This window comes from Alexandromys fortis, unplaced genomic scaffold, assembly GCF_014885135.2.
Source record: "Alexandromys fortis isolate MF-2015 unplaced genomic scaffold, M_Fortis_MF-2015_v1.1 scaffold_38, whole genome shotgun sequence".
NCBI lineage: Eukaryota > Metazoa > Chordata > Mammalia > Rodentia > Cricetidae > Alexandromys > Alexandromys fortis.
In genome coordinates, this window is record NW_026067916.1 from 11,519,248 (window position 1) to 11,546,707 (window position 27,460).

Here is a 27,460-nt window from a genome sequence, read left to right on the forward strand (position 1 = left end):
GTGACATTTACTGAGTGCTTGGAAAGACATCAACTGTCTGTGTCCCTATCTTCCAGCGCCACGGGAGACACAGAATTGCTTTTAGTTTCACAATTATGTCACATTTTTATTTCAAATAAAATCTCCAAAATCTGCAACTGGGGTCCCCAAAAATCTAGTTGCAGCAACTAAATTAAGTTCTAAAAGAGTCTCCATTTGCTGATTGTTGGTGGCAAAATGAAAATCCTTATCACCTCTCGTCTCCTAGACCCCACTGTACTGTAGCAAAGGAGGAAGGGGAACAGGGTTGCCCAGAGTAGGCAGGGCAGGAGTGGGTGACTTTACAGTCAGAGAAGAGAAACATATACCCACTGTTCGTCTTAATGCTCACAACTTTAAAACCCCAGCACAAAATGCTACACAATCACCATGACCACTAGGTATGAATTTTTTTATAAAAAGATCAGCAGGGGCCAGGCAGTGGTGGTGCACACCTTTAATCCCAGCATTCAGGAGGCAGGAGTAGACATATCTCTCTGAGTCCGAGGCCAGCCTGGTCTACAAGAGCTAGTTCCAGGCATCTAGGGCTGTTACATAGAGAAACCCTGTCTTAAAAAAAAAAAATAAACAGAAAAGATCAGCAGGGCTGGTGAGGGGTTCAGATGGTGAAGGCACTTGCAGCCAAGCGTGGTGACCTGAGTTCAATCCCAGAAACCACACAGAGAAAGAATCTAGTTATCTCCAGCCATTTGTCCTTTGACTACACACAGCATCTTGTGGTGCATCTGTGTGCATGTGAACACACACACACACACTCACACACAGTAAGTAAGGAGAGAGAGAGAGAGAGAGAGAGAGAGAGAGAGAGAGAGAGAGAGAGAGATGATTAAGCAGTTTTAAGTAGAAAAGCAAGGGCTAGCAATGTGGGTGCACAGAGCCCTGAATTTTGTGCCCAGCACCTCAAAACAATATTAGGAGCAGAAAATAGCAAATAAACAATGATAGCATAAGGACACAGTAAAAATAGAATCATCCTCATCAATTTTATCTGTTAGAATACCACATGCTGGAAATTTTTAATAAACAGACAAACTTTGAAACTTCTAAGGTCCCCTGTGATTCTGTCTAAAGTAGCATTATAACCACACATGAAAGCAGAATAGTAAGTATATAAAAAAAAGAGCAATATGGTTAAAGAAAGAATTCCTAGATACCTAAATTATCATGGCTACATTAAATTTTTTAGTATAAGCACTGGGAGATAAAAAAAAAGCTACATGAATTCTCAGATGAAACAGAGCAGAACAGAAGCGGAAAGTAAGAGAGAAATGCTCAAAGAATTGCAGACCAGCTCCAGAGCCCTGTGTCTAATCAAGAGTTCTAGAAAAGAGACCAGACGCAGTGGGAGTTAGGGGAGACCTGGCATAATGAGTATCCCCAAGTTTCTAAGGGAAACAGGTCCTCATGCCAACCACACCAAGGGCACTACAGCACACTTCAGTGCACAAAGGGTACAGAGACAGTAGTTATTAAACCTCTTTTTCATGCCCCCAAAGGAAAGACAAGAAACAAACAAACAAACAAAAAAAAACTCTTAATAGGTTGAGCCCAGTACAGTCATTTCTCGGTATCCATGGAGACTGTTTCCAGGCTCCTGTGCCATCAAACCCCACAGATGTTCAAGTCACTTATGTTATGAGGGATGGCCTCCATACATTTCCCCTCATCAAATCACCTCTAGATCACTGACAATTCATAAATCAGTATCAAAGTTCTATAAATAGCTGTGATCTAGTTTAGAAATAAGACAAAATACATAATGATAAGAACAGTCTGCGTGAGTTCAGTACACATATGGCTTTTATTTTTCAAAGCGTTTGGTCCATACCTATAGCCACACTGGAGGCCAAATTAGAGAGAGAATCTGAAGATTCCTGAGGAAAGCTGGCTTTTAGTCCAGAATTAATGTAGTTTCCTAAGCTATAATTCATCGGATATGAAAAGGACATTTTCCAACGTTAATTGAAGAAATCACTTTCTCTCATGTATGGTTCCTTAGAACACTGTTGTAGAGTTTGCTCTGAGTTCCTCTAGTACTGGGCCTCCACGCCATGACCTGATCCATCATAATCACCCTGCAAAGCCCCCTCCACACACCATGAACAGGTGAGTTTGGGAGCTGAGTTTACTCCCCAGGAACGTAAAGGGATACATTTAACCCATAGTGAGATTACACCTCATCCATGAGGCCGCTGTGTGGGTCTTTAGGGCTGTATCACTGTGCTGATATTCTTGTTTCGGTTGTTGCTCGGGATACAATTTGCTTTTATTTGTAGGAAAGACATTCTTTCTTTCTTTCTTTTGGTGTTTCAAGACAGGGTTTCTCCGTGTAGCCCTGGCTGTTCTGAAACTTGCTCTGTAGACCAGGCTGGCCTCGAATTCACAGAGATCCACCTGCCTCTACTTCCTGAGTGCTGGGATTCAATGTGTGCCCCACCACTGCCCAGCAAGAAAGAAATTCTTAATATAAATAAAATTGCCTATATTTTCCATCATTTCCAAGCTAGTTTGCTGTTTGGCTCGCAAATCTTGCTAAAAGTCATAGCTTTATCTGCTGAAACAACTTGGGGCAGACAGTACAGAGTGGAAGCTTCTACCCCTAGACTGGAAAGGGAGGGCTGTCAGTCTTACTGAGTGATGAAAATAAAATGCCTATATTTTTTTTGCCTGTGGCTTTGAGTAAAAGTGTAAAAATTGTGAGTAAGATTGATATTTGGATCAGTAGCACCAAATTTTCTATTGCCCCATTTAGACCAAAACAATTGTAAAAGGATATCCCAGATGCCTAGGAGTTAGTGAAGTCATTTTTAGGGATACTGAGAGAAATAATGATACCTCTGTAGAAGCACCTGAAAAGCACCTCTTTTCATATTCTCTGAGTCTGGTTCCCCATGCCTCATCAATGTCTACGCAGAGGGTTCCTTGGTTCTTAACACCATAGTCTCTGGACATATTGTCAGACTCTAAAGACATAGGATCAAAAAACACTTAAGCTTCTTGAAGTATGCATTGCTTTCCTGCGGTATTTGCTAGCCTACTTAGACATAGTTCCAGAAGACCATCTGCTCCGCAGAGATCCAGTAGTGAGATGCTTGTTATGTAAGAGGAAATTTCACAATGAGATAAGAGAGGTAATGTCGTAGGCTTGTTAAATTGGTATGTGAAGAATAAAGGATTAATTGTGGGGGGCGGCGAGAGTCCTGGGCATCATATCTGGAACTGTGTGCATGCCACACATACATCCACCACCAAACTCTACTCCTAAACCCAAAAACACTTGAAAGCATTAATAGAAACCAGCTGAACCACCTTTCCTTGGGATATGCATCAGAACAAGAAACACAGCCATAAAAGTTTTTGCTCTTTTCTTGGCCCTCGCCTTTCTGGTGGTTTTTCTCAATTACCTACTCCGTTGCAGAGAGTGAGACAGTGGTGTTGCAAAAACAGAATACACTATGGACATGGCTACATAGGATCAATTATACAATTCTCAGAGCCTGATATAACATAAAAATGTAGGGTTCTTACTCAAAAATTACTGTGTACCCAGATGAAAACAGCGGGCCATTAAGCCAGCTATCAAGCTTTCTGACTGTGGGGACCCTGGAGAGGGCACAGGTCACACACTCATGGAACCAAGCGTCTATGGTCCTGTCAGATCTTTCCAAACACCAGAACCATTTCAAGCAGTTTGATGACCTCAGCTGGAGAGCTATGCCTCATTTTCTCACCGTTTCCACTTCAATGACATCTCTTCCGTCGATTCACTTTCAATACTTAGCTGAAAATCCTCTTATATTTTTGGTTGTGAGCTTAGCCTTTAACGGCTGAGCCTTCCCTCCAGCCCGAAAGTACTCCTTTAAATGATGAAAAGTAAATGTGTTAGTGGTAGCGTGTACCTAAGGAATGTGTCTCTCTGGCCATATAATGGCTATTTTCTATAGGATCTTTTCACCCATGTGAGCATGAGTTCTATTGGGTTCTCACATTATCAGTAATGGTCATTCTTCCCATTCCACTGTATGACCATCTGCCCATGACCGACTTCAGGGTAACTAAACCATTCAGTCACAGGAAAATGCCTCACGGGTGCTGGGGAATAACACAGTCCTTAAAACAGCAGCTGCTCCGTGCAGGGTTTGCAAATCAGTTGGCTGTGAATTTCAGGGAAGATGTTTTCAGTTCTGGCAATCTGCATTTCACGGACTTCTAGAAGAAAATGAGCCACATGGGCAACTTTTTCTTAATTTTACCATTAAAATGTTTTAGTTAAAAAAAAATGCTTTCCCCTTTTCTTCAGTCCCTGATGACCAAGAAAAAAACTCTTTCAGAGGACACTGACCACTCTTGAGGAGCGAACACCAGATGGATGAACTTGTCATAACGCTATACACTGTCCCAGGGCTTCTAAAAAGAAGAAAAAGGATACACGGAAGGGAAACAGTGGGTTCATGTTTTTGGAGACAAAAAAAAACCCATCAAAGTCTTCAGATCAGCCTCTATTACCTCAGGCTTCTCAGACAGGGAATAGACAAAGCATCTCTCCTTTGCCGGCCCCCATCCTGAAATTAATGGGCCTCCTTCTCTTTGCTGTTGGGAGCTTTCCTCTAGAGGAAGTTCCGCTTACCATGGAACACTCCTACCTCCTCCCCAGAGCCACCTGGTGTTTCCTGGCTGCTCTGAGGCCACGCTGGGACCTACTACTTCACCCCTCCTCTTTCTCTCGTCTTTCTGCACACACCCTTCACTATGGGCTTGCTATTTGTTCATTGTTTTAAATATGTTTATGCTTCTCTCTGGTCCCCCCAACATGCCTGACTTTCTTGAGGGCAAATCCATGTGCTGTTATGTTTTCTTCTCCAAAGAGCCTTTTGCACAGTAACTGTTCCTTATAAAATGCTATGGTAGATGTGTGTTGGTGGGTGTAGCTTATTTTCCTGCCCCAGCCCACAATTTCAAAGCCATATGATCAATACTTTTCACAGCTTAGCGAAAGAAAAATGATGGCAGTCACCCAGTATTAAAAAAAAATTATCAGGCCATAGATTCCTTGGCTTCTTCAAGCTAAGTTTCACCTTCGCTAATTAGTAGATTGTGAAGTAATGTTAGCTTTTGGTATTGATTGCCTTTGAAGTATCTGTTTGTCACGCTTTTTAGTTTTTAGAACTATTTCCCCTCTCGTAAAGTTGGCATGATTGATGCAAATTCCACTTCTGCTGTCAAATGCTGTCCTCCATATACGAGGCCACTCTGTAGGACTTGCTAACGAGGAGATAATTAAATGTAAATAGCAGGGGCAAGCTTTCCTTGCTCTGAGGTGAAAGACACCCAAGCAACTGTGATGAAAATACTGCAATAATGACAGAAAAGAACAGGGGAAAGGATCTAATAACCTCTTCTCCCAGGATTCCAGCAAAGGAAGAAAAATGGCTAAGCATGGTGGCGCATGCCTGTAACCCCAGCCCTCTGGAAGTGGGGCCAGCCTGGGCTGCAGGGAGCTCCAAACCAACCTGGGAAAATTGTCAAGACCCCGCCTCAAACAAATGACTGGATAAATACATTTCGAGCACACAACCAATCAACAGATGACAAGGTCTACAGGTGGTCATGCTGCCATCGTCATGGAAACTGACCTAAGGCAGCACTCAGTCTTGTTCATCGAATAACTTAGGCCGCTTAGATGAAGGATCGGAGAAAGCCTGAGTTGGCCATCTGGAGATCCAGTAAGGAGCCAAGCAGAGAAGGAGCAGCATGGTCTCCTGCGGTGATGTTGCTGGAGACCCAGGACCTTGGCCTTTAGATCTCACTATGGAGAAAACCTAGACCAAGAGACTTTCTGAATATTCCTAAGAAATGTTACGGTATTTCGGGCAATAGCAAAACAGGTGCCTCACCCCTAGGAGAGTACAGATTGTATTGCCAAGACATTGGTATGGGATGAATGAGAGACGCATTTCTTTCTCTATAATTTGGAGTCTTCAGTTAAAATTCCTATCTAGCGACATATCATCTCTTACCCTGTGTCAGTATGTCCAAAACCAAATGATGCCCTGTGGCTTCCCCCCAATATCTGGGCACCCCAAACACGCCACGGCAGGAAGACTGATGGAGAGGCTTGATCTATGTCACCTCCCAACAGACGATGTCTCCGAGGCACGCCTCTAAATGGACTGCACACTCACATCATCGGTTCTGGGAGAATTAATAAATGCTGTTCATCCCTGTGGTAGACACCAAGGTCAGGACGTCTTTGCTGCTCTGTAATTCCATCAGCATCCCACAAAAGGCACGGGATGGGGAGTGGGGGTCGCTCTACTGACCTTACCTCTGAGCAAACGGGACTATGTCTTGTTCCAGGAGAGAATCTCCTTTGGAAGCACCCTTGTTGAAGACTTGTCTTACATCAGAATGCACTTGTATAAGAAGTGGAATTGACAACAGAGGAAAGTGAGGCTGGAGCAGCTGCCAAGAGGCTGACATAGAATTTGTTTCCGTTTTAGGGTTTTTTTTTTTCTTTCCCTTTAACATTACTCTGACTACTGAAAGAAAGTTAAATTGCTGTGTTCATCTCGAGATTTCAGGCAGCAGGGCTTTCAACGCTCAGATAAGTCATCCCCCTGTCCCTGGTGAAGTAAGTGCTTCTGATCCCACAGACCCATCAGAAAGGAAGCACTCCAAGGTTTGATGGCACAGGCAAGGACTGCAGGGCTGGATTTGACCCTAGCATGTTTTTCTTACAGAAAAATATGCTTGATTGCTGTGCTGTAAGGAATTGAACTAATGGCTCTGAGTGGCACTTGGAGACTGAGAACAGCCTTGGGTTGTTTACTTTCATTGTTGTTGAGTATACAGAATTGCGGGGAGGAGACTGTATTTGGAAACACTTGGGATTTCATGCCCAGTAAATTCCAGGTGACACGGCAGAGCGGAGGGAAAAAGAGGGGAGCGGTAAGTCAAAGCAGAAAACCAGCCAGCCGAGCACCGTTTGTCCGTGTCCTGCGGTATACTTTTGAATTTCATTAAAAAAAAAAAAAAGTCAGCGATTGTCATACCCCGCCCCCAAATTTCTTCAAGCAAAGAAATGGCACAGCACGGCAATGTGAAGTCTTACAGGATCTGAGGCTACCAGGTTTTCCTTTCTCTCTTCCTGTCTCACCGAAGCTGGATCAGGCACACACACACACACACACACACACACACACCATTCAAGGACAGTCTGGTTTCCACCCTCCCCCTGCGTCCTCACTGCACGTGCGCGGTTTGAGTCCTAGCCCAGAGGCAGGGTACAGTTCCAGATAAAAGCACAGGCTGATGCTCAAGGTGAGCTATAGGTTAGAGGTCGGTCGGATATCAGAAAAAGCCAAGAGGCAGAGCGGTAGATTCACCGAGATCTCTGATTGCTGGACTCCAGGTCGCTGGGGCTCTGAGCCCCATTTGCCGTTTGTGACCTTGAACAAATTACTAAGTGCTATCTGCTTTCTATCCGTTTCTTCCACTGCAAATTCATAATAATATCAGTTACTTAATAGGATTTAAGGACTACATTATGCACATCTTAATTCAAATACAGCGATATGGATAAGTAACTTTTAAATTAAATGTTAAATTTTAATGCTAATGTTAAATAAACGTTAAGTAAAAATTAAATTTATATATTAAATAAATAAATATCATTTAATGAAGTGCTTGCCCTGTGTTAGGAAGTACTCAAAAGAGGTAGAAGGAATGGTTATTCGCCCTCAATAAACACGAAAGTAGACACGCAAGAGATCCACGCTGCGCTGATTTTTCTTTGAATAATAAACTAGTAGCTCCAAGTTGGTATTTTCCACAAAGATGGGCAATGGTTTTGATGGGAAATCAGAGAAAGACAGACTCGGCCTCCTCAGTGTCCACCCACTCCCTGAAGGCCATCGCTTTGTCGTAAACAAAGTCATTTCCCACGCGATGCTCGGAGGATGGTACTCTTCATGTTCCTTTGGTTTTCTTTTTTACAAGTTATCCCGTATCATGAGAAATTACATCAGGGCATGCATACATGCATGCATGCACACATACACACATTATGCATGCACAAACGATTACGTAGGAAAGATTTGAGAGGAAACAGTTATAAAATGGTAGTTAATCCTTAAGGACCAGGCACTGTTCTACTGGCCACCTACATATGACTGTTCATCTAGGTCTCAGAACTTCTGTGAGGCCAGTGATGTTGTTATCACAATAATAGTTGAGAAAAAGTTAAGAGCTCTTAGGCAACTTCCCAAAGATCACAGGATAGATGACAATATACACATTTATGGGTGAGAAAGCCAAACTATTTATGGATCATTCCAAGAACTGTTGAGTATGGGAGGGGAAAACAGCAGAAAAAAAGAAAAGAAAGGAAAATTCTCCCCTTAGTTATGGCTGAAAGCCAAGCACCTTTCAATATCTACATTCTTTTACATTTATTCCTTTTAGTTCACGTGTGTATGCCTCTGTGTGTGTGTGCGTGTGCACGTGTGTGTGTGTGTGTGTGTGTGCAAGTGTACTGTGGAGATGTGAGGACAACTCCCCAGAGCCAGATCGTTCTTGCTGCCTGTGAGATCTGGAGATTAATCCCAAGCCCTCGGTCGGGCAAGGACCTCTACCTGGTGAGCCACCTCGCTGGTCCCCTGTATTATTAGTTTTGAATCAGTAATTGTTCTAATTACATTTCTGCCTGAAAAACTCATCATTAGTAAACTCTAAATAGTGCTCTCCTGATTAAACGCATTAGTGCTTATGGTAAATAAAAATGAGCTTGGGCTGAAACATAATTGAGTTTCACTTCGGGGACACAAACTTGGCCGATATTTTTATATGCTCTTTGTAACCTTTCTGAGGAGAAGAGTGAGCAAGGTCCTAGCTCCTTAACTCGCTAATTGTCCTTCCTCTCCGTGGTTATTAGCTTAAAATTCCGCCCCTCACTCTAACACATGCAACCAAACTAAGAGCTCAAGGTGTAGACTTCCTTAGAGAATCTGAACTGTGGGCTGCATCTGTTGGAGGAGGGCCTGCTTGTTTGTCCCGGCCACCCAGAACCGAAATAACCACACAGAAACTATATTAATTACAGCACTGCTTGACCCATTAGCTCTAGCTTCTTATTGGCATCTTATTTTAACCCATATCCATCATGTGGTGATCTTCGTAGCACATGGCAGTGGCTTACCAGCTAAAGTGTCAGCATGTCTATCTCTGGCAGCCGCGGATCCATGGCATCTCCCGACCCGGCTTTTTTCCTCCTTCAGCATTCAGTTTAGTTTTCCCCGCCTGGCTCTGTTGCCCTATTGCTCTGCTATAGGCCAAAAGCAGTTCCTTTACTCATTAACCAATCAAAGCAACCCGTAGACAGAAGGGCCTCCCGCACTGCATCCTTCTGTTTGTACACACTAGCTCAGTTCTTTGACGTGACATGCTGACGCTGTGTACTATCGGGATCTGAGCCCAGGCACAGCAGCCTTGGTATGCAGTCCATCATCTACACCGAATCTCAGTCACCCTGAGATATGCATCCCGTCTGCCTGGCTCTTCTCAAACATACACATTGAAGATGAAAGTAAAGTGTGTCAAAGTATTGCATAAAAGTTATGCCAACGCTAAACCTCTCGCAGTATTTTAATATCTCAGCAGTCATATCTTCTGGTTAATGAGTGTCATTGTTTAAGGGGTCAAGTCTCTGTTTTTTTCTTTCTTGTGACCCTTAAAATTGTATCTTTTCCACCAATGGCATCTTAGGTTTGATGAACACCATTGCACTGTTGACATTAGTGTGTTCTCAGGAACACTCGTGAAGTGGAAAGGACAGAATGACAGAGAACGTGCTGCCCTTAAGTTCAATCACAGCAGACTATAGGAAGTCCTGTCCCGTTGCCAGGGAGCTGCTCCCTGGATTAGTGGGTGCTTCTGGATTTCCCTTTTTCCTCCTGTCAGTCAGATGGAGATCTCTTTTAAGTTCCTGTCACTTATTGTACCACCCAGAAGCCGTACCACTGTCTCTCAGTTTGAGCTTTTTGCACACTCTTCTACACCCGTGGTTCTCAAACACTGGCATATGCTGGACTCTTCCAGGATGATGCTTAGAAACTCGGGGTCCTTGTTTCCTGCCTCAACATTCAGATTCTGATGCTTGGATAAGGTTTAGAGAGTTTATACTTGATGCTCAGATGGGTTTGATATACCTCAAAATTTGAGAACCTCTGTTCTTTGGGTTTAGAGTTGGCCTGTCTCTCTCTGCAAAGGACTTGGTTTAAGGGACCTTGGTCTCAGTAGTATTCAGAGAACCACATTATTAGAAATGGTTGTTATTCGAAAAGACGGAGACACCGATGAAGGAAAGAATTCTGACATTGCGTTTCTTGTCTTAGGCAGGACTGAAAGATAGAACATATCCTGGTGATGTCCCTGACACCTGTTTCTGTTGGGGTTTTTTTAGCCGTGCCCCATAAAATCGGACGCATCATTGACGGGAGTCCTGCAGATCGCTGTGCAAAGCTAAAAGTGGGAGACCGGATCTTGGCAGTCAACGGCCAGTCTATCGTCAACATGCCTCATGCCGACATCGTGAAGCTCGTCAAGGATGCGGGCCTTAGCGTCACCCTTCGCATCATCCCTCAGGAGGGTGAGTGCCTGAGGTGGCCTTGCGGAGAGGCAGTCAGATGGCAGACAGACTCACCCGCTTCTGGAGCCCCCCCCCCCCAGACATCAGAGCACTGTCTGCGTGTGCAGGTTAGGTTGACGGCCACTTCCACCTTCCCCAAACCTGCACCTGCCGGCTTCATTTAGAAATCAACTTTGTGGTGCCGCGTGCTCAGTAGAATGAATCCCGAGACTCGGGAATCCCGGGACTTGGGGCTACGAGAGCTTTCCTAGGGCCTCAGGCCCGCTAGTTCTATGGAGATCTAAAGGCAAAACTCACTCAATCCAGCAGGTAGCGATGCAGAGCTTAAAGGAAAAACAAGGCAGGGGAGGGATGCTTGATCATGATAGTAATTCATCTCTAGAAAAGTCTTCAAAGTCAGATTGATTTTGAAATGCCCAGGAAAGTTTTAGTCTTGCAATCCAAAGAGAGCTCATTTAGATTTAGGAAATGTTGCATCTGATAAGATTGTAAAGTTCCCACTTAGCCATTTGAATTTCTTTGTATAAGCCTCCCCCCAGCACCTGACAGTTTCGCAACAGTGAACAACTCACACTCACAACTGAGGCCCGTCTGCATTCTTTCACTATTTCAGTGCACAGGAGGCTGATTGCTGGGCTATAGCTTCTGGCTCATCAATGGAACTGAAAAGGTTCATCTCTGGAGTTCAATGATGAGTAGCCATGGATCTCCTCCAGGGACTGAAGGAACTCACTGATGAGCAGCTATGGGTCCCCTCCAGGGGCTGAAGAGCTTACTTTGTATTCTGTATTTGACTCAGTTCCCTACCAATTCCATTTTAGGGCTATCATATATATGGCAGAGTAGCCAGCCTCCTGAATTTAATTATAAATCAGGAGCTCCTAACTAGGGTGATTTGGGGCCCTTGGGGAATAATACCTGATACTGTCTAGAGACAGTTTTGACTGCCATGATTGGGGTGAGGAAATGACTGCCATCAAGTGAACAGAGATCACAGATAGAATGCTCACACTTCCTGGAATGCTCGGGACAACGCCCCATAGTGAAGAATTATCTGACCCTGATATGAAGAATGTCAAAAACGGAGATGATGTTAAGACATTTGAACTGTAGGAGAAGACAGAAAAGTGGTTTATATCAGAAAACAAATAGGCCACCTGCCCTCATTACCCAGCTACACAAGCAGACAGACAGATGATAAGGGCTGTAGTTTTAGCCTGTTGTCTGAAGGCACCAGTCTGTATATGACAGTCAACGGGAATGAACTGTCGTCAAAACCGGCTGCTACAAACGAGGCGTGCTTCTCTGCCCTCCTGTCTGGAGGGTTGGTCCTGCCTTTACTCTAACGTGCGAAGGTTGGATCCATTAACTTTTTATGTTGTTGAGGTAAGAAAGCACCAAGAAGCAGTTTTGGAAATAGCCTCATGAATCTCCCTATGTGTGGAGTTCTTTTTTCCTTCTGGAGATCTGTGAGTACAGAGGTCTCCTAGTGAGCCTGCCGAGGGGCCAGAGAAGGGATGGTAACAGTGTTTCAGCTTCTATAGCTAGCCTCCTGTCCACACGCTGGAAGGCTGGAGGACTTGGGCTGGGTATGGTGGCACACACCCCACAACCCAGCTCCTTGGCAGGTGGAGTAAAGGCCACCTCTTTAGAATCAACTGGGCTACAGAGTGAACCTGTGTCTAAAGAAAAGGGAGAGATGTCTTAAACAGTCAAAAGGTGTTAGCTAGCTAGAACATGGTCTCTCAGCAATAATTTTAATATTTTATCTTGTCCCTTTGAGTTGTGTTCTCATAGTTTTAGTATGTTGTTTCTACTTTGGTTTGTTTGTTTTGGTGAGCTTTTCTCCCACAAAATGACAAGACTGTTCATAACTTTACTCGGCAACTGTAGTTAATAAAAGAAGACTCCTTCTTCTAGGAATGCCGCGGACCTTGGTAAGACTAACCTGCTAGTGGAAAGCCCGGCAGAAACTGAAATGGCCGAGGCTTGGAAGCATTCAAGGAGGCAATGAGCCCCAACCTCTCTTTACTTCTTGCCCCTGATCAGATGCCAACCTGACCACATCTGTTGCCTTGGTTCCCATCAGAGCTCAACAGTCCAGTATCCGCACCCAGCTCAGAGAAGCAGAGTCCCATGGCCCAGCAGCACAGCCCTCTGGCCCAGCCGAGCCCAGCCACCCCCAACAGCCCTGTTGCCCAGCCAGCTCCTCCTCAACCTCTTCAGCTGCAAGGACATGAAAACAGGTAACATTTCCTCTGACTTTTCTGACTCTGAGAGGCAGAAAGAGCGTGCCTGGGAGACAGTTCAGGACTCAGCAGGGAGAGGTTTTTCCCACAGCTGAAATTACTGCGTGTGATTTTGTGTGGTTTCAGAGGGGAGTTGAGTTGATTGTTTCATTAGTAGCTATAACTCAACATCGGCCCTGCGAGTAGAGAAGCTTCCCTTCAGAAATGCTGGAGCCGTGGCAGATGAGTTGGGGTTAACTATCTGGGAGCATCAAGGAGCTTCTAGAATGAGAACACAGGCCAAGGTCCTCTGGCAGGAGAGAGAACCTTCTAAGCATGAAGGACAGAAGCCAGGCCAGGGTTGCTGTGGAATAGTGTTTGGGGGAGCTAGAGATGAGCCCACAGAGGGTGACAAGCTAACCCCAAGGCCCTGGCAAAGCGTATTGAAAGTCCTCGTGTTTGTCCTGATAGAGTGGGGAGCTTCTATTGGTTTCAGGCTGGCAGGTGACACCTCTGGATTCTCCTCTCTGAAATTCTCACTCGTCCCCCCACAGAGCTGACTGATAGCTGGCAGGGAAAAGAGACGGAGAGCGGAAATATGGCTGCAGAAAAGCACTGAGCCACAAACATGGTACCCTGAAGCACGACGGCAGGGCGGAGGGGAGGAGATGCAAACGGGCTCTGAACCAGTTGTGACTGTCCGCTTTCCACCAACTGAGCGAGACCCCGCAGTCTAACGAGGCATCCATCCCATACAGGAAGCCTCCTGAGCTCATGAGGGAATAAGGTCCTTTGCACCTCTAGACGACAGGAATAGCATATAATAATAAAATGTCTTACAGTGACTTCTGTGTAGCAGAGAGCCCAGCTTGGGTTGAGCCATTAAACAAATGAGGAAGGGTGTGTCCCCATGTTTCCCTTCCTTCCAACGGGAGAAAAACAGAACATACCTGAATGTAAATACCTCGTTAGCCTTACGATTCCAGCATTTTCTGAACAGCTGCTTCCCATGCCCACCGCATGTCAGTGGGTGGAGTAAGACTCCTTTTGATTTCCAGACCCCTGACTCCACCACTCAGACCATCTCAGAACAAGGATTTCCCTGTCTCACATTCCATAAGACCCACTCTGTCATGATTTTCATGTGTCCTTTCGTGGAAAAGTGACCATCTTAGCTGCTTATGGTTTTTTTTATTTTTTCTAATAGTTTTTATTGAGCTATATATTTTTCTCCACTTCCCTCCCATCCTCTCCTCTCCCCTTCTACCCTCTCCCATGGGTCCTCCTATTCCCAATTTACTAAGGAGATCTTATCTTTTTCTACTTCCCCTGTAGATTAGATCCATGGATGTCCCTCTTAGGGTCCTCATTGTTGTCTACGTTCTCTGGGATTATGAATTGTAGGCTATTTTTTCTTTGCTTTATGTCTAAAAGTCACTTATGAGTGAGTACATAATATATTTGTCTTTCTAGGTTTGGGTTACCTCACTCAATATGATGTTTTCTAGATCCATCCATTTGACCACAAATTTCAAGATATCATTGTTTTCTTTCTGCCATGTAGTACTCCATTGTGAAAATGTACCACATTTTTCTTATCCATTCTTTGGTCGAGGGGCATTTAGGTTGTTTTCAGGTTCTGGCTATGACAAACAATGCTGCTATGAACATAGTTGAGCACATGTCCTAGTGATACAATTGAGCATCCTTTGGATATATACCCAAACGTGGTACTGCTGGGTCTTGAGGAATGTTGTTTCCTAATTTTCTGAAAAATCGCCACAGTGACATCCAAAGGGGCTGTACCAGTTTGCACTCCCACCAACAATGGAGGAGTGTTCCCTTTACCCCACATCCTCTCCAGCATAAGTTGTCAAGAGTGTTTTTGATCTTGGCCATTCTGACAAGGGTAAGATGGAATCTCAGAGTTGGTTTGATTTGCATTTCTCTGATGGCTAAGGATGTTGAGCAGTTCCTTAAGTGTCTTTCAGCCATTTTAGATACATCTGTTGAGACCTCTCTGTTTAGGTCTGTACCCAATTTTATTATTGGATTATTTGTTCTTCTGATGACCAATTTCTTGAGTTCTTTGTATATTTTGGAGATCAGTCTGATGTGGAGTTGGTGAAGATCTTTTTCCATTCTGTAGGCTGCCATTTTATCATGTCCTCTGCAGAAGCTTGTAAGTTTCAGGAGGTCCCACTTTTAATTATTTCTCTCAGTGTCTGTGCTGCTGGGGTTATATTTAGGAAGTGGTCTCCTGTGCCAATGCATTCAAGTGTACTTCTCACTTTATCTTCTATAAGGTTCAGTGTGGTTGGATTTATGTTGAAGTCTTTGATCCATTTGAACTTGAGTTTTGTGCATGGTGATAGTTATGGATCTATTTTCATTCTTCTACATGTTGATGCGCAGTTATACAAGCATCATTTGTTAAATATGCTTTCTTTTTGCATTTGATATTTTTTGTTTCTTTGTCAAAAATCAGGTATTTGTAGGTGTGTGGATTGATATCTGGTCTTCAATTTGATTCCATTGGTCCTCCTGTCTGATTTATGCCATTACCAGTCAGTTTTCAGTACTGTAGCTCTGTAGTAGAGTTTGAAGTCAGGGATTGTGATGCCTCCAGACGTTCCTTTACTGTACAGGATTGTATTGGCTATCCTGGATTTTTTGCTTTTCCATATGAAGTTGAATACCATTCTTCCAAGACCTGTGAATTTTATTGGGATTTTGAAGGGCATTGCCTAAATTTGAAGATTGCTTCTAGTAAGATTGCCATCTTTACTGTGTTAATTCTACCTATTCAAGAGCATGGGAGATCTTTCCATTTTCTGGTGCCTTTTTCAATTTCTTTCTTCTTAGATTTAAAGTTCTTGTCATACCGGTCTTCCACTTGTTTGGTTAGAGTTACTCTGAGATATTTTATGCTATTTGTGGCTATTGTGAATGGTGGTGATGTTCCCTGACTTCTTTCTCAGCCCAATTATTATCTGTATAAAGGAAAGCTACTGTTTTTTTTTTTTTTTTTAGTTCATCTTGTATCCTGTTACATTACTGAAGGTGTTTATTAGTTGTAGAAATTTTGGGGGTTGCTTATGTAAACTATCATATCATCAGCAATCAGTGAGAGTTTGACTTCTTCTTTTCTGATTTGTATCCCTTTGACCTTTTTTTGTTGTCTTATTGCTCTAGCTAGAACATCAAGTGCTATATTGAATAGATATGGAAAGAGTGAACAACCTTGTCTTCTTTCTGATTTCAGTGGGCTTGCTTTGAGTTTCTCTCCATTTATTTTGAAGTTGGCTGTTGGTTTTCTGTATATTGCCTTTATTATGTTTAGGTATGTTCCTTGTATCCCTGATCTCTCCAAGACCTTTATCATGAAGGGATGTTGTATTTTGTTGAAGGCTTTTTCAGCATCTAATGAGGTGATCATCTGATCTTTTTTTTTTCAGTTTGTTTATATGGTGGATTACATTGACAGACATTGGTATATTGAACCATCCCTACATCTCTGGGATGAAGCCAAGTTGGTCATGGTGAATGATTTTTCTGATGTGTTCTTGGATTCAATTTGCCAGTATTTTATTGAGCATTTTTGCATCACTGTTCATGAGTGAAACTGATCTGTAATTCTCTTTCTTAGTAATGTCCTTGTGTGGTTTGGGTATCAGGGTAATTGTAGTCTCATAAGAACAACTGGCAATATTCCTTCTGTTTCTATTATGTGGAACAATTTGAGGAGTATTGGTATTAGTTCTTCTTTGAAAATCTTGTAGAATTATGCATTGAAACCATCTGGCCCTGGGCTTTTTTTTTTTTTTTTTGGTTGAGATACTTTTGATGGCTGTTTCTAATTGTTTAGCGGTCATTGGTCTATTTAATTTGCTTATCTGGTCTTGATTTAATTTTGGTAAGTGATATTTATCCAGAAAGTTATCCATTTCCTTTAAGTTTTCCAATTTGGTGGAGTACAGGTTTTTGAAATATGACCGAATGATTCTCTGGGTTTCCTCTCTGTCTGTTGTTATGTTCCCCTTTTCATTTCTGAATTTGTTAATTTGGATATTCTTTCTCTGCCTTTTGGTTAACCTGGATAAAGGTTTGTCTATTTTGTTGATTTTCTCTAAGAACCAACTCTTTGTCTGATTGATTCTTTGAATTGTTTTCTTTATTTCTAATTTGTTGGTTTCAGCTCTCAATTGATTATTTCCTGCAGTCTAGTCCTCCTGGGTTAGTTTGCTTCTAGAGTTTTCAGGTGTTTTGTTAAATCACTAGTGTGGTATTTTTCCAGTTTCTTTATGTAGGCATTTAGTGCTATGAACTTTCTTCTTAACACTGTTTTCATTGTGTCCCATAAATTTGAGTATGTTGTATGGTCATTTTCATTGAATTTTAGGAAGTCTTTAATTTCTTTCTTTATTTCTTCCTTGACCCATTGATGATTCAGGTGAGAATTGTTTAATTTCCATGTGTTTGTGGGCTTTCTGGAATTAGTCTTGCTGTTGAATTCTAATTTTAAGCCATGGTGACCTGATAAGATACATTGGGTTATTCCAATTTTTTTTTTATCTGTTGAGGTTTGCTTTGTTACGTAGTATGTGGTCAATTTTTGAGACGCTTCCCTGAGGTGCTGAGAAGAAGGTATATTCTTTTATGTTTGGATGGAATGTTCTATAGATGTCTGTTAAGTCCATTTTAGTCATAACGTCTTTTAGTTCCCTTATTTCTCTATTAATTATTTTCTGTCTGACTGACCTGTCCAGTGGTGAGAGGGGAATGTTGAAGTCTCCAACTATTAGTGTGTGGGGTTTGATGTGTGATTTAAGCCTTAGAAGTGTTTCTTTTACATATGAGGGTGCCCTTGTATTTAGAGCATAGATGTTCAGTATTGAGATTTCCTCTTGATGGATTTTTTACTGTGACTAATATGAAATATCCTTTTTTGTCTCTTTTGATTGATTTTTGTTTGAAGTCTATGTTGTTAGATATTAGGATAGCTATACCAGCTTGTTTCTTAGGTCCATGTTATTGGAAAATCTTTTCCCAACTTTTTACTCTGAGACGATGTCTGTCTTTGAGGTTGAGATGTGTTTCTTGTATGCAGAAGAAGGATAGATTCTGTTTTCATACCCAATCTCTTGGCCTGTGCCTTTTTATAGGTGAGTTGAGTCCATTTATATAAGGAATATTAATTACCAGTAATTGCTAGTTCCTGTTACTTTAGTTTTCGTTGTTGGTGATGTTATTGTGTGTGTTTTTACCTTCTTTGGGATTTGCTGCTGTGAGATCATCTATTGTCTGTGTTCTTATGGATGTAGCCAACTTCCTTGGGTCGGAGTTTTCCTTCTAGTGCTTTGTGTAGGGCTGGGTTTGTGGCTAGGTATTGATTAAATCTGGTTCTGTCATGAAATATCTTTTGTCCATCTATGGTGAATGAAAGTTTTGCTGGGCATAGTAGTCTGGGCTGGCATCCATGGTCTCTTAAATTCTGTATAACAAACACTTGACCAGGACCTTCTGGCTTTCATTGTTTCCATTGAGAAGTCAGGTGTAATTCAGATAGATCTGCCTTTATATGTTACTTGGCCTTTTTACTTTGCAGCTCTTAATAATTTTTATTAGTCTGTATGTTTAGTGTTTTGATTATTATGTGGTGAGGAGACTTATTTTTTAATCCACTCTATTTAGTGCTCTGTAAGCTTCTTGTATCTCCATAGGCATATCTTTCTTTAGGTTGGAAAAGTTTTCTTCTATGATTTTGTTGAATATATTTTATGTGCCTTTGAGCTGGAGTTCTCTTATTTTTTCTATACCTATAATTCTTAGGTTTGGTCTTTTCATGGTGTCCTATATTTCCTGTATATTTTGTGTTAAGCTTTTGTTAGATTTAATGTTTTCTTAAACTAATGAGTCTATTGCCTCAATTGTATCTTCAGTGCTTGAGATTCTCTCTTCCATCTCTTGTATTCAGCTGTTTATGCTGGCGTTTGTGATTCCAGATCGTTTTATCATACTTTCCATTTCTATAATTTCCTCGGTTTGTGTTTTCTGTATTGTCTCTATATCAGTTTTCAAGTCTTTAATCATTTCTTTCACCTGTTTGATTGCTTTTTCTTGGTTTTATTTAAGGGATTTGTTGATTTCTTCCCATTTTTGTTTGTCTTTTCCTCCATTTCTTTGAGGGAATTTTCCATTTCCTCTTTGAGGGCCTCAAACATTCTACTAAAGTTATTTTTTAGGTCATTTTCTTCTGCTTCATCTATATTTGTTTGTTCAAGGGCTGTTGTAGGGCCACTAGTTTTTATTGGTGTTGTGTTGCTCTTTGTGCTGTTGAGTGTGTTCTTACCTTGTCTATCCGTCTTTTCCTCAGATTGGTGTACTTAGGGCTGTGTCTCTAGTGATCAATCTTCTAGGTGCCAGTGGATCCAAGACTCACTGATTCAGGCCTGCTCTGGTGGAGGTCACTGGCTCAGGTCTGTTTCTGTTGATGTCCCTGGCCTGGGCCTGCTTCCCCGGAGATCTCTGGCTTGGTCCTTGGGCCTGGTCCTGCAGAGTTCTCTGGCTCAGGCCTGCTCCCTCAATGGTGGCCCCCTTGTATCTGTTCTTGTGGAGACTGTTCCTGCTTACGTTTTTAATACATGCTAGGGGAGAGACGCGCCATTGAGCAAATGCTGGAGAGGTAAGAATGTGACAGCCCACAGGAAGAGTAAGTTCTGGTTGCCTCAGTGCTAAGCCCCAGCTGTGCTTGCTTACACCACGTGGTATCTGGACAGATTGTACTGGCATTCCCAGGACCTGTGTTCCCCTCAGCCAGACTCCTGCTCCCGTCTTTGCTGGAAGTTAATCTGGTGACCCACTCCTCTTCCTTCCACCGCACACTGCCCTACACTTGGGGTCCTGCTTCTAGCCTTGGGGAGGGGGATAAGTAATCTCATCTCTATCAGCTGGCCATGTCTCTCCAAAAGAGGCTCCCCCACTCTGAAGGGCAAACCATGACAGTGTATTAGAATCCTTGGGAGAACAGCTGCCTCTGGTGGGCACTGTGGGATCCCATGACAGTGTGTTAAATCCCTTGGGAGGGCGGTGGCAGGATCCCATCTCCTTCTCATTTACAGCTGGGATTTACCCTTTCCCTGTCATGGAAGCAAAGGTCTTTGCAGATACATTTTCCCTGACCACAAAATAAAGTATTTCCTAAATGTGAAATTAGCATATTTACATCATTAAAATTTTTATAAATCACCAACATATTTGCTTCAGTAACATTAACAACCTGAGAAGTGGCCTCTCCAGGTTTAGGGCCTTTTATGGGCCTGTACTTGGGTTTCCTGGCTTACATTTTTATGGTTACCGGTGATCCATTTATGTATGAACAAAATGATTCAGTGATTTTGCAGATATCAGAAACATTTTTGTTATATCCGCCAAAGATGGCCATGGAGCCAAAGGAAAAGTCTTTGCCTGTTTCTAGATCATGTCAGAGATGCTGCCAAGCCAGGTCATACATCACGTTCTTCCAGACAAGGCGTGCCCTCCTACATATCAGACTGAGCCATTTCCCATGCAAGAATGGGGAAAGTTATAATGGCAATCTTGAATATTTCTATTCTGCAAATTAGAATAAGCAATACTGTATGCTACCTCACTCACTCCCAGATTAACTTCCTGTGCTACCCTAGGTGCTCAGGAATCACAAAATAATTCTAAAGTGTTCATAAGTTCATAAAGAAGGATCCCTTTAGAAAGAAGAGAACTATTACAGAATATATTCCAAAGCTAAGTGTAAAGAACAGGCTGTTCGCCAGCAAGGGCAGTTGATGTTTGCTATTTAAAGTCACAAGGGAGACAGCATTGGAAGATGTAAATCCCTTCATTCACCTTGAACCCTGTCGTAAAAGGAGCAGCGGTGTTCCTGACCTGGCTAGCTTAGCCCCAAAATAATCACACAGAAACTGTATTCATTTAAACACTGCCTGGCCCATTATCTCCAACTCCTTATTTGCTAACTCTCACATATTACTTTAACCCATTTCCATTAATGTGTATTGCCACTTGACTGTGGCTTACCAGCATGAGTCTAACGAGCGTCTGTCTCAGAGAGGAGAGCCATGGCATATGGCTTCATGGCAACTCTCTCTCACTCTGCTTTCTTCCTCCCAGGATTCTGTTCTGTCTACTCCGCCCACCTAATTTTCTGCCCTATCAAAAGGCCAAGGCAGTCTCTTTATTTAACCAATGAAAGTAACACATAGACAGAAGACCCTCCCACACCAGAACCCTAGATACTAAGGCTGAACAGGATTCTTTTTTTCTTTTTCCTTCTTCTTTTTTTAAAATTTATATGCATTGGTATTTGGCCTATATGTGTGTCTGTGTGAGGGTATCAGATCACCCAGGACTACAACTGTTGAGAGCTGTCAAGTGGGTACTTGGAATTGAACCAGGGTCCTCTGGAAGAGCATCAGTGCTCTTAACTGCTGAGCTGTCTCTCCAGTCTCAAATGATTCCTTTTAAAATTTAGTTAAAATATAAATGTGTTGTTTCTTCCTTTCCTCTTTCCTGCCTTTCCCATATCCAGCTCCTCCCCTTTAACCATTTCTGTTACACACACATCTAAACAAATCAACAGATAAATACAATCCCTTCAGTGTTGCTTGCATGTGTGTGCTTCTGGGGCTGACCACTGAGCACTGCACAGCCAATCAGGAAACTCATCTCTGGGGAAGAATTCTCCCTCTGTCAGCCACTGTTAATTGCTTGTAGTTCTTGAGATCCTATGGGCTCTCATCCCTAGAAATGATTCATAAAAGGCTCTCAAGCTGTGGAATATCTCCTGGGCAGCATTTCTTAGTCTTTACCACACCATAAAAGCTAGAACTTACCATTTGCCATCTGTCTTTATCTTCTCTCTAAAGAATCGTTAGTGAAGAAATTAGCAGATAGGAGAATTACGTAGGTAACCTTTTTTATATGTAAAATAACTTTTAAGAGTGTGCACGCGTGTGTGCATGTGTGTGTGTGTGTGTGTGTGTGTGTACATGAGTGCATTTTCTTTGTAAGGTAGCCATGCATGACCAAATGCAGAGGGCAGAGGTTCATTGGGTACCTTCCCTAGTTGGTTCTACACCTGGAGCTCACTGATTGGTTAACGGTGTGGTCAGCAAGGTTCACGGATCTCGTCCTGTTTTTACCCTGAAGGGCTGGATTACAGGTACTCATCGCTGTACCCGGCTTTTATACCGATGCTGGGATTCAAACTCAGGTCCTCACACTTGTATAGCAAGTGCCTTACCAACTTGACCCATCTCCCCAGCCTGAAGCCTGTGTTTTAAATTTGTAATCATCTGATTTTATATTTTCCCTAAAGTGAAGTGTTCACATATTCAGCCCAACCTAATTTTTGCTCTAGCCAGTGTATCACCCACTTTAAAGTTAGCAACAGCCAGAAAAAAAATTAAGTACATTTTCCTTGTTAAGGAACCCTTCAGTAGGAAGTTACCTGAAATTCCTGACACAGGCAGTGGAAAAGAGGGACGACTGAGTGCTTGGTGGTCAAGATGGAAGATGCAGCAGGCTTCACTCTCTCTCCCTGCTTCTGGTCATTTGTCTAATCGTCGGGAGATTCTTACATTTCATTCTCTTTGGCTCCACCCCATGACACATCTGGTGGAAATAGAGCACAAAATGGACATTTCAAACCAATACCACACCGAGCATAAAAATGAAGTGGCTATGCTGTAACTTAAGACAGCGTGACACCCAAACCACCGAGCTAGAGATTTCTAGAAGGGAACCACCACACACTGGCAAATGTCACCTGGTTTGATTCCTCTGGTTTAATGCATGCTTTTGCACCTTATTCAAATCGTATTTTAAGTAACTCTGTTCGCAGCTTGCACCTCAACAGGTGGGTGGACTAGGGAGAAACACAACAAAGCTGGAACTATACAAGACACAGAAAGAAGGCTCCCTTCTCCTGGGGGATTAATAACAAATGCAACCTACTCGGAGGGGAGACTAAAACCACTTACCTCCCAAGAAGCCCACGTAAACACATCCCCTACTTTGCACTTCCTATGTGTCCTCCCCAGATACTGGGTGATAGTGGTGCTAACTGTCCACTTCACTTGAGGTTTTGTTTGTTTTGTTTGTTTGGTGTTTGTTGGGACTCCGTGTCAGATAGGCCATGATGGTCAAGAAGCCATCTGGTCTGAAGTGGAAAACCCTACACGCTTTGAGCCTTCTTGTGTGCTGACTATCTCGTTTCCTTAATTCCCCCAGACACCGTAGCACACATCAGCAAACCTAGTTCTCAGGAGGCTGACAGAGGCACATCCCAAAGTCAAGACCAGCCAGAGTTGCATTTAGGCCCTATATAGAAAAAAAGAAAAGAAAGTATTTTGCTAATTCTTCAGAATATTGTTTTAATCTAACCACAGCCATACTCCAGCAACAGGCAGTGAGCTTTAACATTTAAGGGCCTCTGTTCCACGGTGTTGAGTTTCGGGTTTGTCTTACCGGCATGCCCATGATCCCACAATATCAGGGAGTGGCTGTAACTCCCCTTGTGAGCGCCCCCAGTTCAGAGCGGTGGGAACGCCTAGGAGATTACGCAGCTGCTATTTCTGCTCTAAGGGCTAAAAATACGCCACAAACGAACACCGCCCTGGGTCATTCTGCCTTCCCTGCTATCACGTGACCACAATGGAATCAAGAAGCTGTGCTTTGTGCGACATAACCCCAGTGTTCCCAGTGAGCCAGTGACTCTGGGCCTGCGTTATACTTGATGATCACACCTTACTACCACGTCTTTACCATCTAAACTACTCACAAAGATGCAGCTTAGCAGTTAAAATAACCCTGGGGACTGGGGAGATGGCTCCGTGTTTAAGAGCACTTGTTGTGGCAGAGACTGGGGTTCAGTTCCCAGCATGCACATGGTTCCTCATAACCAGTTCCAGGTATCTGATGCTCTTCCCTAGCTGCTTAAGGGTACCATTCAGCGATTCACACGTACATGTAGATGAACATTCATTCACATAAAATAAAATTAGATAAAACTTTTAAAAATAGCCATGAATAACATGTTTATAAACTACTTAGAGATCATTTCAATTGTGTTTACATGTTCCAAGTATTGTGTTTATATGTGAGAGAGGAGAGAGAGAGAGAGAGAGAGAGAGAGAGAGAGAGAGAGAGAGAGAGGAGGCATAGAGAAAGAGAGGAAGGATGGGAGAGAGGCATGACATGTTTCATTCCCTTGATTTAGAGTGATTGTGCAGTTGGGTTTTCTCTAAAGATTTATTTATTTTTAATTGTGTGTGTGTGGGTGTGCATGCACTCATGAATGAAGTACCTGTGGAATGCAAAAGAGTCAAATTCCTTGGAGGTAGGATTACAAGGTTGTGAGCCCTCTGACATGAGCGCTGGGAACTGAACTCAAGTCCTCTACAGGAGCAGTGCCTGCTCCTAACTACTAAGCCAGCCCTCCAAGCCCTAACTGTGCAGCTTTGAAATGGCCAAAGTGAGGGAGAAACATCCATGACGCCTTTTTTACAAAGTTCTGGGGGATCTATCTCTTTTATGTCAATTTGTTTTGTTGGGTTTTGTTTTGTTCTTGATTTGTTTTGTTTTGTTGTTTTTTGAGACAGGATTTCTCTGTGTAACTCTGGTGTCCTGGAACTAGCTCTGTAGACCAGACTGGCCTCAAACTCGCAGAGATCCACCTGCTTCTGCCTCCTGAGTGTTGGGATTAAAGGCATGTGCCACCATTGTCCGGTTTATGTCAGTTTCTTAAGGAGGCAAATGAAAGTACCCAATAATACATTTGTCAACAATTTCTAAATAATACCATTACTTTCATCTTCTTAAATCCTAAATATGTAACAAGACACAACTTGGGTCCCCACAAGCTGTGGTGGCTGGACCATGCTTAGAGTCTTTCTAATTTCCTCAGAGTGCTGCAAAGCCAAAGCAGACTCCCTCTCTCTTTATCTAGTTACAGGTCAGAAGTGAAAGCGAGGCAAGATGTGAAGCCAGACATCCGGCAACCTCCCTTCACCGATTACAGGCAGCCCCCGCTGGACTACAGGCAGCCCCCGGGAGGGGACTACCCGCAGCCCCCACCCTTGGACTACAGGCAGCACTCCCCGGACACCAGGCAATACCCGCTGTCCGACTACAGGCAGCCACAGGTACCCCTGCTGGAGGACACAGGGTCCCCACAGAGACTTCCTGGGGTGCAGCGAGTGCTCTGGAAGGGACATCCAGACACTGCGGGAGCAGACAGCCAGGCCTCTGTTCTTAGCCTCAGTGTCAGGGCTAACACCTGCATCTCCAGAACATCAGTGCATCGATCAGCCTGCTCTAGATGAAGCAGGACAGATCCACAACCAACCGGGAGTCAGTGGTAGTCATGACTGAACTCATCTTGATGATAGTTAACAAGCTAACTCCAAGAACATAGCCTCAGCAACAGCCACTGTTCTTTTTTTTTCTTTTTCTTTTTTTAATTAAGTAATTTATTTATTTATTAAAAATTTCTGCCTCCTCCTATCCCCCCATTTCAGTCATTGTTCTTAAGCTCCTGCTAGACCTTCAGAATACCACTAATGTAGAAAATTTGACATATTCCAGCCACTGGGGTCTTTCAGAGCCATTGTTTCTAAATGACCACCTGCCTCCCACTCTGTGGTAAAGAGCCAAGCCTCTACGCAGATGGCAAAGCCAAGCATGGCTTGACAACCCACCCTGCAGCCACTGCAACTGCCAAAAAGCCCCCGTGTATACAACTAAGGGTTGGCATTGGACGTTCCTCCTGAGACTTCCCTGGCTTCTCTGAGCTTCCATTTCCTCAAGCGTGGCTCTTCCCAATAGGCCATAGTAAATGGTCAACCTCTGTGAAAAACCAGAGCTCAATGTCTAGTAAATATTCATCACCCAGGAATGAGATACCGAGATAGAAATTAAGTACAGGTTCTGCTCTATCCAACTGCATTGTGTCCCATGATTAAATCAAGGACCAGCTTTACCTCCCACAGAGTTTAAGAGCTGTGGTGGCCAGGGAGTCTGGGACATGCTGCATCTAGAGGACACGCTGACCTTGTGTCCTCTGAGTTGATGTCCAGTGGTCTGCACAGACTTACTTATGGCGCTCTAACGTCAGTGAATGGGAGAATTTAGAAGAGATGATGTCACGCATTAGGTGCAAGCTGATCAAGAAAAGCCAGCTTAAGCTGTGCTGTTTGCTTTAACAGCGTTAACTAACGGAGTCTTTGGAGCCAGGTCTTGCCTGTTCAGTACTTGTAAAGTCAAGTGGCGTCTTCTAACACCATGTCCTTTGAAGACGCTAACTGTGAGAGAGGGGAGCAGGGAAATTGACTGTCCAAGTCCCTCTAACGCGAAGCGATCCCATCTTCCATTTCTTCCCCCACTCCCACAGGATTTTGATTATTTCACTGTGGATATGGAGAAAGGAGCCAAAGGATTTGGATTCAGCATCCGTGGAGGAAGAGAATACAAAATGGATCTGTACGTGTTGAGATTGGCAGAGGACGGGCCAGCCATACGGAATGGCCGGATGAGGGTAAGATGCCTCAAGACGGCAGAGCTCCTTGGCCCTAAGGAGAGCCCCACTGGGGCGTCAGGAAGGGGTGGAGGCAATGCTCTCAGACCAGCAGGTTTTACCCTTCCAGTTCCATAGCCTGGTTCTTAAAGGCTTGGTCAAACACAAAGACTTACAGCATCGAGCCAGGTGTGGTGATGCACGGCTATAATGCCAGCACTGGGGAGGTTGAGGCAGGAGGATAATTCAATTAAGGCCACGGTCACTTGGAGGCCATCCTGGTAGTATAGTGTAACTCACACTTTGAAAAACAAAAAAAGATAAAAGACTACATTTATAAATGTCTACAGATGGATAAACCTCAGAATACTGGTGTTTTTCTCGAGAGGGAATGAAAGAAAGAGGACAAAGGAAGGAAATTTAAGAAATTGCTTGAAATGGAGAGAGACTCCATTATTCTTCTGTGGTTCAGTGATTCCATTTCCACTGAGGCTGAAGCTTTCAAAATTTATTTTCCCTTTCATGTTCCTTCCCTCCACATACATTAATCAAATGGCCCTAATATCTCTCTGGAAATGTTTCCTTCTTATTGGCTGGCCTTTGGGCTTTGATACTGGGCAGCCAGGCACAATAGGAGAAAGAGGATTCGGCTTCCAACACATAGGTTGTCCTTAAAAGTTGGAGCAATTTAGACGCTTCAGTTTGAGTGCGAGTGAGGGAGGGATTCTTAAAGTAACGGTCAAACTCGGCCAGGTGAGTGATGGAATAACATCTGCCTCACAGGTACAAAACTAAACAATAACTTACCTGTAGACACAGTCCTGTCCTGTCTCAGACAGCACCAGCCACTATCTAACTAGGTTTAATTCTTCTTGGACATCTAGAAGTCATCCTTTTCCCCCTTCCCTGCCTTCTGAGTTCAAACAAAAAGGAAGAAAAGCTGTGACTTGGAGGTTCTGAAGTCTGGGGTCTGCTAAG

At 43.3% G+C, this 27,460-nt stretch overlaps 1 protein-coding gene across 3 annotated transcripts in view; it reads left to right on the top strand.

The window, feature by feature from the left end:
• Positions 1-27,460, top strand: part of Magi2 (membrane associated guanylate kinase, WW and PDZ domain containing 2) — a 1,234,898-nt gene that overhangs the window by 1,123,283 nt on the left and 84,155 nt on the right. For all 3 annotated transcript variants that reach the window (XM_050139790.1, XM_050139791.1, XM_050139792.1), the window contains 4 exons: positions 10,499-10,684; positions 12,774-12,930; positions 24,917-25,112; positions 26,360-26,503. In XM_050139790.1, coding sequence (XP_049995747.1) covers positions 10,499-10,684; positions 12,774-12,930; positions 24,917-25,112; positions 26,360-26,503 — 683 coding nt within the window. The remainder of the gene's footprint in view (positions 1-10,498; positions 10,685-12,773; positions 12,931-24,916; positions 25,113-26,359; positions 26,504-27,460) is intronic.